This window comes from Balaenoptera physalus (assembly GCF_965194825.1).
Source record: "Balaenoptera physalus genome assembly, chromosome: 2".
NCBI classification, from domain to species: Eukaryota; Metazoa; Chordata; class Mammalia; order Artiodactyla; family Balaenopteridae; genus Balaenoptera; species Balaenoptera physalus.
The window spans coordinates 164376746-164390302 of NC_138883.1; the positions used below are offsets into that span (position 1 = coordinate 164376746).

The 13557-nt window shown below is 33.5% G+C and overlaps 1 protein-coding gene across 1 annotated transcript in view; it reads left to right on the top strand.

Moving 5' to 3' along the window:
• The window catches only part of MALRD1 (MAM and LDL receptor class A domain containing 1), a 621227-nt gene that overhangs the window by 245664 nt on the left and 362006 nt on the right, over nt 1-13557 (top strand). Inside the window, exons 23-25 of the mRNA XM_082449909.1 lie at nt 4-160; nt 3984-4094; nt 7562-7775. Of these exons, the coding sequence (XP_082306035.1) occupies nt 4-160; nt 3984-4094; nt 7562-7775 (482 nt within the window). The remainder of the gene's footprint in view (nt 1-3; nt 161-3983; nt 4095-7561; nt 7776-13557) is intronic.

Sequence of the window (13557 nt, forward strand, 5' to 3'; positions counted from 1 at the left end):
CAGAAATACCACAGATGGCTGGTACCTGTATGCTGATAGCTCAAATGGAAAGTTTGGTGACATGGCTGACATCCTCACTCCTGTTATTTCACGCACGGGACCAAAATGTACCCTGGTGTTCTGGACTCATATGAATGGTGCCACAGTTGGTTCTCTCCAGGTACTGCTTAGGCAATTGCATTTTCTGAATTTCTTCTACAAAAATTCATATTGTATAATTTAGTGTTATTAAAATATGTAGTCTGCTAATAAATGAAAATGGGCAGTTATCAACACTTCACTGGTTTGAAAACAGTATGATTGAAAAAAAGCTTTAGTAGAATTGGACCTGAATGGCTAATAGGATTTCTTTAAACTATTCTATTTATGATTATGGTCTTTATTCTGAGGTTGCAGCTTCTATGTAACACTGTTTTACCCTTGAAATATATCATATAGGTTTCAGTATCAGTATTCTGAGAATAACACAATCAAATGAATATACACATTTTGGTGATATTCGGATGTGCCTTCTTGCTGTCTTTGATATAGTGGTGCTACATTCTCCAATATTCTCTTTCAAATTGTTTTTTTGTAAAAAAAAAAAAAAAAAGAAATTAAATTATTTCATACTCACAAAAGGTTGCAAGAATCTCACAGACAACTGCATTCTACCTTTCACTCAGAGATTCTGTTTTTTGCCCATTGTCCCAATAACATCTTTTATAGGAAAAATTGAGTTCAATACAGAATTACTTATCACACTCCACTGTTACTTCTTTCTAGTGTCTTTATTTTTTTATTTTTATTTTTTATATATTTATTTATTTTTATTTTATTTTTGGCTGCGTTGGGTCTTTGTTGCTGCGTGCGGGCTTTCTCTAGCTGTGGCGAGCAGGGGGGCTACTCTTCGTTACGGTGCACGGGCTTCTCATTGCGGTGGCTTCTCGTTGTGGGGCACAGGCTCTAGGCATGCAGGCTTCAGTCGCTGTGGCACGTGGGCTCAGTAGTTGTGGCTCGCAGGCTCTAGAGCTCAGGCTCAGTAGTTGTGGCACATGGGCTTAGTTGCTCCGTGGCATGTGGGAGCTTCTCGGACCAGGGATGGAACCCGTGTCCCCTGCATTGGCAGGTGGATTCTTAACCACCATGCCACCAGGGAAGTCCCTAGTGTCTTTAAAACTGAAGTAATTCCTTCATTTCCCCTAACTTTATGATCTTGATACTTTTAAAGGTTATATCCAGTCATTTTGTGAAATGTCCTTCAAATTGGATTTGTTCAATGTTAAGCATTTTTTCCCCCTGTAATATCACCAATATTGTATTCTTTTTATTGCATCCCATTGGTTAGTACATGATGTCTATTGTTCTCAGTACTTTTGTTCCCTTTGTTATCAATAAATATTTTGCAATAAGATATTTTGAGAGTATGTAAAATCCTGATCTCAACTCAATTATACCCACTAATTTTTGCTTCCTTTAGTATTTTTTGCCACATTAATTTTACTATGATGATTGCCTATTTGTGTCTAACTCCATTAGTCTGTCTACATTTGTAGGTTGGTTTTCTCTTGTTAAAAAAATTCTCCATTTATTGATTTATATAAGTGTGGACTCATGGATTCCTATTTTATCCAATTTGTTGTCAACATTATTACTATTTATTGGTTCTTAAGTTGTCCCAGATACAGTTATAGGAGACCCTTTAAACTGATTTCTATGTCTCTTTGACAAGTCCAATCATTCTTTGATCATTTCCTTTCTTTCTGGCCAAGAAGATGTTCCAGACTCATCTTTTTGTTATCCTGTTCCATCCCTGGAGGTAACTATTTTCCAGGGGGTCCTGGTTTCTTTTGGACGACCAAGTTATACGGACAAAACAGAAAGAGGTTCTGCAATTTTAATGCAGATCCCCTAGATCCTGTCTTCCCCTATTAGACATGCCTTATATAATAGATAACGTTTGTAAGTATATGTATAGACACATCGTTTACACAGAGAAGCCAACTCAATTTTGAAGCATCTCCGTTTATACTCTGTTTCATAGCTTATGTGACATTTTCCAAGAAGCCATGTCTGAAAAATAAATCCCCAGATTTCAGAATTGTTTACATGAGCAGTTTTAGACCAGGGATATCTCGCCAAAAGCAGCCATAGATAAGGTCTCTCCCCCTGTCAAATAGCATTAATTTGTTTTCCAAGAAGTCTATGTTTAGTATATTTGCAAAGAGATTACACTTGGGCTACCTGCTTTATTTTTCCCCAATAAATAGAAATCGACTGTGGATCAGCTGCTTAACCACTTCTTTCCTAGTAGCTTGATGTAATTTTAATATTAGGTATTTTTTCTCATTTTTTAACTGTCTTATTCTAGGATTTTCCTGGCCATATTAAATATTATTTTCCTCCGCAAATTAGATAAACATATCTTATTTTAAAAATGCTGTTACTTTTTTTTATTGGAAACATGTTAAATTTATAAAGCAATTTTGGAAGAATAGTTTTATTTATTATAGGTGAGACTTCTCACCAAAAACAGTTTAAGAGTAAACTTGTTTGTGTATATGTATGTGTGCATGTTTAATAATCTGAAAGCATCCAAGTAGTCTTGTGGATTGATGTGGCAATTTACCATTTGTGTCGCATTGAGTTTTTAAAAATGGTTTTAGACAAAACAATCAATACAGCTAACTACAGGGTTTGCATCAGAAGAATGAGAATTACTTACCAGGTATATTTTGTGGTTGAGATTAATTATCTGAAATAGGCTTTCATTTTTTCAGAATAAGATTTTGTGTTAGTAGATGAAAAATTATAAAAGAACCTTAAAATTTTATAAGTAGTTAATTATCAAATAATTAAACTGGTAATACATATGATCCTTATTTTGTGCACAGCTGAGTAAAATAACATTAAATGTTGTATCACTATGTTGCATGAACACAGTTTTCCTTAGTGATTTGTGTATAGAGCAGTATTCATACAAAGAAGATCTAATTCCTATACATTCTTTTTAGTATCCTTCAAAAATGATTTTTATATTTTTTAGAAATTCTATTTTCTTGACTTTAATAATATGTTGATTCAACTTGAATTCAAGAATTTAGTGACATCTTTGCTAGCCACATACGACTTTTTATATGACTCTAGAAACTCTAGCTCTATAAAAATAACCATTTGCATCTATTTTTTAAAAAACTGATCATGAAAGCATTCAAATTTACCTTCACTTTCAAAAGTCAAAACCTCCCCAAACCCTTTATGTGAGTCATGAATTGGTTATACACATTGTATTGTTAAAAATTAGTGTTGTGAAATAATTAAATACATTATCTAAGTCAGTTATTTTAAAATGTGGAACTCTACTGCTCTTCCCTATTTAATTACTTTCTTGATGGCTCATTTTGTGTCATTCTAAAAGAGGAGCCATGATAATTTGTCTGCTGAGATGAGTCTCAATTTCCCTTTAGAATGAGGGTCCAGTAGTACTGGTGAGAGTTTGTTGGGTGGGGAGCTCTTGCTGGCTTAGATGAGTAGGTGCCCACGCACATCACCCATATGTGCTGTTGGAATTGAATGGACTCCCATTGTAACATCACCATCCCCACTGAACCTAATGTCATTCTCAAAACTGTGTTTAGTAAATAATTCTGTGCTTTTCATGTGACTACATGAATATTATTTAATATTGAGACTTCCAATTGTTCTTGCTGTCAGATTTTTAAAAACTAAGGTAATTAAGAGTTCTTAATCCAATGGTGCCCAGATAACTTCAGACTTGACTGACAGATATTCATGCACAACTTTATTACACAAAGCTCATGAGGTACCCTGGGGGCACAGTGCTGTTCTAGAAAACAAAGACATCTAATGAAAAATGTCTGAGCTTTTCTCTCAGGGATTCATGTTGATATTAAAATGAAAAAAAATTACTGGGAGAATTCTACATGTTTAGAATTTGTCAAGGTAAAATATTTCAACACTTCTTACTTGATTTATCTCTGCAGGTACTCAGCAAGAAAGACAATGTTACTTCTAAACTGTGGGCTCAAAGAGGACAGCAAGGTGCACAGTGGAAAAAAATAGAGGTGTTTTTAGGCGTTCATTCCCATATACAGGTTTGTAATCCAAGTATTTAGGTGATGATTGAGTTTTGTTGATTCTTTAATTTTAACTTATTTCCTCTACCCCTTGTCTTCTTGTCTCTCTTTCCCTTTCTGATGTGCTGTATGAACGTTTACCACTCCATACAGCATTTTCCATAAGGAATTTGCGGTTCTGAAATGCCCTAATTTTTTTTCCCAAAGAGGCAACCATTTTTCTAGGAACATCTCATTTTAGTGACAACCATCTCCTGCCTCCACAATCAGCCTCCTACATATTAAGAACACCTCCCACTATTTTACAAATATATTCTCAGAGACTGCAGAGTAATTACATTAGTTTATTTCAAACCCAATTAAAGAGACCTTTGAAAGCACGCTATATTGTTGAACCTTATTAGAGAAAACAGATTTACTTGACTGAAAAATATTTTCAGAGGCACAAAACTGGGTGATGCTGTATTTGTCTTCATGTAGATTGCAATAATATTAGGAGGATAAGACCTAAAAATAAAGGAAAAGAACAAGTAATACATAGAATAAAAGGTTTAAACTGAAAGTAATTATGTGCCAAAATATTTAGTGTGAATTTTATTTTTTTATGGATTATCAGGAAAACAGGAGCTCCATGGATGTGTGTGTTTTTTGCTTTTGGAGTTTTTGTTTTGTTTTGTTTATTGGAAGGTAAAGCTTAGCTATTAAGATTTAAGATTAGATAAGGGAGAGTGGGAATCCAGAGCCATTTATGTCAGAGAACATTTTCTTAGTCATAACAGCACAGGGCTTAATTCCTTGAATTTAGAGCCACTTATCTATAGATACAAGGTATAATATCTTTGCTAATTATACAGAGGACTGGAAATGCAATATGTAGCGAGAGTAACCAAATCAGCTGTGAATATTCAGTAACTGTATCTACAATCACATGCCATATCTGATAGATCAGCCCCTTTCAACTCCGCTGGAAGCACAGGCTAGATACAGCTGTTTAAAGGCACTGATACAACATTATCCCCAATTTCTTAGAATGTTAGCTATAATAAATCCCATATATTTTTGACCTCTTGCTGGGACCCAGTTTTCTTATGGGTCATTTGTAGATAATTTAGGAAATGGATAAGAAGTAAGTTCAACCTGAAGAAGAAAAGATTGGACAGCAATTTAGTGGCCTTGCACAGTATGAAATTTATCATTAAGAGGATTCCACCTGTTTAACCTCCAAGACCTTTTAACTGAGGGAAGAAGAATCATCAGCAAGAACGTGCAGAAGGCTGTGCTGCTGCCAGGCATCGGCTTCCGCTTCGGGCAGTGAATTCTTAACTAGCCTGTGCAAGTAGAATATTTGCATGGTAAAATCATGTTCAAAACAACATTAAGAGGGATTTAAGCAGAGGAATCAATTATTAATTTAGCCTTTCTGAAATTTAATTTTTCACATATTGAAATTTGAAGAGAAATATGCCCATGTTGTTTGAATCTTAAAATGAAATATTAATGGTTTCTGAATATTTGATGTTTAATGTGATTCATTCATTCCCTCAGTAAAAACATATCAAGAACCTACTATGTGCAAGCATATTACTACGCACTGGAGGAGAAATGGTGGTGAGACACACATACTATCCATGGTTCTTCCATTTTTACAGTATCAGTCCCTTTAGCCTCAGAAACATGAGTACCTTTAACCCTTGAGTAAAAGTATACAGCATTGGGTAGTTTTCAGAGTTATATTTGGGAACCCCCAATTTAAACATAACATTTAATTATAATAATTTTTATAACTAGAGCAATCACATACCTGGCACTTACTAAGTGCTAAGTTCTGTTCTATGAACAAAAAATTTACTCCTGTAACTGTATGAGGTACCTACCTTTATTACCTGCATTTTATAGATTAGGCACAGAAATACCTAGAACTTGGGTAACTTGCCCTACTTATATAACTACAGTGGCAGTGATACGCTTTAAACACAGGCAGGTCATCTACAAGTCCATAATACAAATGCTATGCTCTATTGCTTCCTAAATTTTACAAAATGATTGACCCAGCTTTTATTTTACCGGAAAAAAAATATATCATAATTGCTCTTGAAAAAAAGTTTAATCACGTTCAGTATTAAAATCTATGGAATCTTACCCAACATCGTGTGGCATTGGATTATCTGATTTCTTAATCACAGAGCATTGCCTCACAGATTTAAATTAAATGTTCAGATATATCCAGATAATACAGTACCTTTTTCAATTTGTGTATCCATGTTTTTCTTGGGCTCAGTTTTCTTATAAAAGAGTTGTAGTCATTATTCTTTCTAGTTTCACCTTGTCTTAATCACATCCAAGCTCTTAATCTATCTTACAAATTTATTTTTCTTTTCCAGCACATCTGTTCTGAAGAAAAAAAAAAAATGTATGCCTTTTATGTAAATTTGATACATGAATTTATATAAAAATTGTACGTTTATTTGCTTTTTTAAAATAATGTGAAAGGCATGATTTTCAGTTATTCTATTCTCTCATCTTAAAAGGAAAACAACTAGGTTTTCATACAATAGTATAAAAGCATAACACATCTTAAGGAAAAACTAACTACTTCTTTCAAGAAAAATAATTGTTTAGATTTGGTAAAAAGATGTTTGGGAGTTTGATGACAATAACTATTCTGTATAAAAATCAGGGAGGTAAATAGGTATTTCTTGTTAACGCATCTCTAATTGTCCTAAATTTACTTTAAAATATATGAATATTTCTTATGTTAACACACAAATACATATTTAGCTTGCAGACAAATTCAATACAAGCTGTCTGAATTAGTTTCACTTTGGAAACTTTAGTGAGTCGTGTGACTATTTTTCATCAGTTCTATCAAAGTCTGTAGAAGTGGGATCTCACTGTCCAGCAGTGGCACACAGGAGAATTTCATTCATCACATACATTAATCAAAGGCAAATCACAATCATTTCAAGTCCAAAGATGTGGCCAATTTAAAAAATTCATAGTTTTGAGGTTAGACATGTTTTCGATTTCAAATAGTTGAGTTGAACATATCAGAGGAATGGCAAGAAGTGGATGAAGTAAAGTAAAAGATATGCTTGCATCTTCTGTCTCTTGGTGCATTCCGTCACCTGGTTGACCTCCTGCTTCCACGTGTGATGGGGCTGTCAGAAGTGAGCAGGTCTTGTTTGGGGTCTGCGAGTTGCAGAGGCTGCAGTGGTAGGTGACTCCTGCCCATTTCTTAGGCCCTGTATCCTAAAAATCTAGACAAGAGACAGTGGTGTTGCCACTTCCACATTCTTTGCCTGTTGAGTGTGGTAGAGATCTTCGATATCCCTCAAACTTCCTGGGTCAGTTTCATCGTAGTGAATGCGGGGTCATTTTTATCAGATTCAAGCCCTTAAGTTCTGTACTGTATTTACTGTTTGCCCCAAGTTTTGAATTCTTGATGGACGAGTCAACTGATATTGGCTTTATTTTTTTTTTTAAAGATTGTCTTCAGGGTAAAACGTGGTATCAGTTACATAGGAGATGTAGCAGTGGATGATATTTCCTTTCAAGATTGTTCCCCCCTACTTAGCGCAGACAGAACGTGTACGGCTCAAGAATTCACATGTGCGAACAAGCACTGCATTGCCAGGGACAAGCTGTGTGATTTTGTGAACGATTGTGCTGATAATTCAGATGAGACTCCTTTCATCTGTGGTGAGTGGAAGTGTTCTGTCTCCTTACTTTTGCCTTTGTCTCCCACAACCTTCCTCTGTGCAATGGGTTCATTGATGAAAAATACAGAGTATATATAACTCAGCAGCCAAGGCAGGTAAGGTGATTTAACCACTTAAATACATTCCTTTCTCCCTCTCAATACTTAATTTAGAACCGAAAGTCATTTAAAACTAATCATTGGCTTTCTGTTTGTATGTGAAGAATTGGAGATTAACTGGAAAACAGGTATCTTCAAAGACAAACAGAATGCAAACAAGTATTTTCCATATGAAATAAATTTTGGGAAAGAAGGCAAGCAAAACGTCCATCAACGGCAACTCATGCAAGGTTGACAAGCCTTTGTGCTTTGACGGATTTCAGGGAGTTGTCATTCCCTTGGGTCAATTATGAACTGGGATAAGTGGCTAAAAAAACAAAAAAATCAATATCCAGATAATGCATAAAATAGACAATGTGATCTCCTAAGGGAAATACATATCAGCTGTGTAATATTGTTACAAGAGATCATAATAAACGGCACCTATTAAAATATCCTTAGCTAAATGGGCCATATGTGCTCATTCAGGGAAGTCTGTAAAATCATGGAACACAGTGCGTTGTTGCCTCATTTCATTGCAAATGAGGTGAATACAAATTGTCAGAATTAAGGTTGACAAATTATTCCACTATTACCAATAATAATTTCTGAGCTAGCGTATTACAGTTTGATCTCTTTTTTGCCTCTTGAAACCAAATCTGGAATCACAAGAACGTCAGTATAATAAGAGCTCACATTTACGTAGAACTTTTAACTTTCAAAGCTCTTCTATCTACTAATCTCCACTTGATCTTCACAGAAACCCGACAGGTAAGTGGGGCAGATATTATTAGTGCATTCCATGGATAAAGCTGCTGAACAAGAGTGGCTAAGATTTGGTCAAATTTCATAAAACTGGTACTGACAGAGTTGATCCTAGTTTCCAAGTACTTTGATTTATGATTCACTGCTTTGCCCAAGCTACCATACCACCTCTGTGTACAACTGAATCTTAGGAAAACCAAAAAAGTTGTAGATGTAGAAATCCTGTGTATATCCAATAACTATTTGTTTCTTCAAGTGTGGATTATATCTTATAATATCAATTATTACTATTATGTGAACCAAGCAAAACTGTTTGACTAATCTTGTATTCTGTATTAATTTTTACCTTTATCTTATGAATATTTTTGCTGAGTATTTAGTTATTTTCTGCATCAAATGCTTTTACATTTTCTTCATTGCCATTTTCATTTGAGTATCTCACAAATCTATTAGGTTATCAGTAGAACAGAACAGATATTATGCTTTTGAATTTTATTTGTCACGTTGCCAACTTATCTCTTTCCCAAGATGTGATTTAATGCAATTTTTTCAGTGTTTAAAGTATTTTATTTCTGGCTAAATTTTCCTTGAACTCTTTGTATTTAGATAATAACTTTGCGAATATTTCTAGGAATCCTCTATCTGTATTTGGGAGGGTATACTAATATACTAAGAAAGTCAGAGAAATGTACTGAAATTTATTGTCTTGGTAGTTCTTTTGTATGGAAAATAAAGACAAAAGTAATTACAAGCCCTTGGAGGGAAAGTTTTATCAGTAGGTGCTTTCTGGTGAACTGATTACCAAATCACTGTAACATTTGAATGGGGCTGTGATATCAGTAATACTAGAGCAAGAGAGATGAATTAGTTCCAGATATTATATAAGAAGAAGAAAATTTTTTCAGCTCCTTAGAACAAATAAACAACAAAAAAGTTAGAACAAACCTTAAAAGTAACCCACATTTTAATATTGGTTCTTATTACATGAATATGATTTATTTTTATATAACACTGCTTATTTTATTATGTATTTAAAAATTCAATTGTATTCCTATGTTAATGGTTTTAAATGTTTTAATTATAGAGTGGCTAGAACCTGCTCTATGAATTATGAGTGCTGTTATTTTTCCTGCATATACTATAAACTTTGATGTTTAATTAGACCCAGAAGAATAGGAAGAAAAACTTAAAAAAAAAAATCACCATAGCAACTGATCTCAGAAGTTTGGCTGACAACCAACCAAGAATTTAGGCTTAACGTTTCATGATCTTTGGAACTTGTGTGAGGTTTTTTTTTTGTTTGTTTTGGGGTTTTTTTTTTTTTTTTGCGAGAAGTCTTAGTAAAGGCTGAACATGTATCACAACTCTAAAAAAACGTCTAAAATATCATTTGGTATAAATACACCACCTAGGAATAGAAGAAAGAATGAAACTGCTGAGCTCTTTGTAAAGGCATAGACTGTCTCTGACAAAGGAAAAGAAAATAATCCTTTATAAAACAAAAGTACCTGTGGCTTTAATTCTCTGTAGACCAATATAGGCTCAGAAAGCAAGATTTGGCAGAAAGATTAAACTGGTTTTTTTTTTTTTTTTGCTTTATAATATAAATATAGCTAAAATATAGGACATAGTCAAAAAGAAAGTGATTTGTGTATCTGAGAAATCTGAAATCTTAGTTGAACATATTTTGCCATTGGTATAGAGGCTCCTTTGGCAAACAATCATATTTTTGTTTCTCTGTACTTTCCAATTAGCATATTTATTGGTGATACACAAGAGTATCTCAGGCATGCTCAAAATAATTTAATTCTGCACTGTGATTAGTAAGGATGCAGGATATTTGACCAGAATAATTAGTAAGGAATCTGAACCTAATGGGCACATGTAATACTGTATTTCCCAACTGCAGACATCTATTTCAAGTACACACAGAATATATGTTATTAAGCACTAAGCAAACTTCAATAATTTTAAATGGATTAAAGTGACATGGATTACATCTTTTGAATTAGGCTGGAAATCAGTTGTAAGACAAAAGCTAGAAAATTCCCTGTTAGTTAGAAGACACTTTTAATAACCCATCTCCCCACCAAAAAAATTACAGTAAAATTAGAAAATGTTTTAAATAAATAATAATAATAATAGTGCATTAAAAAACCTGTGGTATTTAGTTAAGAAAATGCGTAGTGAAAAATTTATATACTTAAATCCTTACCAAAGAAATTAATTAGCTGATAATACAAATTAATGGAATAGAACACAAATGTCAGAGAGAGAGGATTTGGAAAGACTGATAACATTTTCAAGACCCTGTCAAGAATGATCAAGAGAAATTGAGAAGACAAAAATATCAAATTAATTTAACATATATTTACTGAAAAGGTATATGTCAAGCAGTGTTTGAGACATCTAGTGTACATCCATAAATGAAACAGACAAAAATCATATTACCCATTCTCCTGTGTTAAACAGAAAATATTCTCTCTCCCTCTACACACACACACATACACACACACAGAATATCCATGTGTGTGTGTTTGTGTATATGTATATTACAGAGTTTGTCAGAAGGTGATAAGTGATACATTTTCTATGAGAAAATATAGAATAAGTTAAAGGAGATGAAAAATGGAGGGAGAGCAAATAGCAATATTAGGGAGCTTGATGAGGATAGGTCTGATGAAAGATATTTAAACAATTTTTTTTCATTTTACTTATTTATTCTCCCCCCCAGTTTTACTGAGATATGATTAACATACAGCCCTGTATAAGTTTAAGGTATACATCATTGTGACTTATTTATATTGCAAAATGATTACCACAATAAGTTTAGTGGTAATCCATTAACATCCATTTTCTCATATAGGTACAAAAAAATAAAAAGAGGAAAAAAATGTTTTTTCCCTTGAAATGAGGACTCCTAGGATGTAATCTCTTTCAAATATACCATACAGCAGTGCTAACTATAGTCATCATGTTGTACATTACAGCCCTAGTGCTTATTTATCTTATAACTGGAAGTGTGTACCTTTGGACTCCCTTCATCTAATTCCCCCTCCTGGGCAAATTCTTGAAGGAGATCTGGGACTTAGCCAATACTTGTTATTTTCTTTCTTTTTCTTTTTTTTAAAATTATAGCCATCCTAGTGTGTATGAAGTAGAATCTCAGTGTAGTTTTGATTTGTCCTTCCCTAATGACTATAATGTTAATCATCTTTTCTTGTGCTTATTGGCCATTTGTGTATGTTCTTTGGAGAACTGTCAAAGTTCTTTGTGCTTTTCTTTACAGGATTGTGTGTTTTTTATTGTAGAGTTGTAAGAGTTATTTATATATTCTGGATATTAAGCCCTTATCGTATGTATGATTTGCAAATATCTTGTCTCATTCTGGAGGCTGTCTTTTAAATTTTTCAATAGAATTTATTTTTTAAAGGAGTTGTAGGTTCACAGCAGAACTTAATCCCCACACATGCACAGCCCCCCCAGACTATCATGTCCTCCACCAGAGTGGTGATTTGTTACACGGGAGATGTCATTATCACCACAGTCCATAGTTTATGTTAGGGTTCCCTCTTGGTGAAAGAACACGTGATTAACAATAAATCAAACTCTTATACTCAGTTACTTATAGTAACCTTGCTAAAGTCATTACAAATATTTTTAAACACATTTTTTCCTATTGGATGAATGTTTTTAAAAATATCATTTTTTAATGTTACATCAATGTGCAGTTTAACACTGCTGAAAAATTATCTAAACTCAGTTACTCAAATCTTGGTCTAGAGACAAACAGCATTTTTGTCAGAAGTCAGGCCCCACCCCAGACTTAATCATAAACTGCATTTTAACAAGTATATGTGCACTAAAATTTGAGAAGCAATCATCTAAACAATACAAACATTTGAAAAAGTTTTCTGGTGAGAAGGAAGAGCTCTTATTTTATTCGTTGTTTCCTTATTGACATATACAAATATATCAGGATTTTAATAGGGGCAATAATTAGCTTTTTAAATATTAAAAATGATTCTGTGTATATTTTCTTAATGAATTTAATTGAACCATTTATAGTTAAGTCAAAATTTAATGCCTACGTATGTATTTACTTGCCTGATATAATTTATTGGCAATTTTAAGAAGTTTTAAAGAATTGACGTTTATGCATTTATTCAGCAAATATTTATTGAGCATCTACTATGTGCGAGGGTTTGTTCTAGTTACTAAGAATAATGCTGTGGACAGTACAGACAAATTTCCTGCTCTCATGGAGCTTGCATTATGTTTGGTGGTAGTGGAAGGGGACACAGACAAAACAGAGTAAGTAAAATAACACAGCATATTTCATAATGATAAGTGCTCTGGCAAAAAGTAAAATAGGGAAAAGTGAGAAAGAAGATGCTTGGAGTGGTGGTTATAGTTTTAAATAGGGCCATCAGAAAAGTTCTCACTGAGAAATTGACATTTAAATAAAGTTGGAAGGGGATATGGGGATATATGCATACATATAGCTGATTCACTTTACAGCAGAAACTAACACAACATTGTAAAGCAATTATACTCCAATAAAGATGTTAGAAAACAAACAAACAAAAAAGATGGAAAAAATAATGGATTTGAGCCAAGTGATATTTGATGTATTTGAATGAATTTTTTAAAAATTCAAAAAACATTTAAAATGTCAGCAATAATTTAAACACGGTCGTTTCTATATTATCACCACATCACTAACAATTTCCTTTGATTTCTATGAATGTATAACTGTAATTCACCTAAACAGTTATCCTTCAGGACACATTTGAGTTGACTCATTTACATCCTGACTACCCTTTCTCATTTGTTATAGCAGAATTCTCTCTGTTTCAAGTAAACTGATGAATTTTGGGGGGAGAATGGGCTATTGTTTGATGCTATGATATATATGTG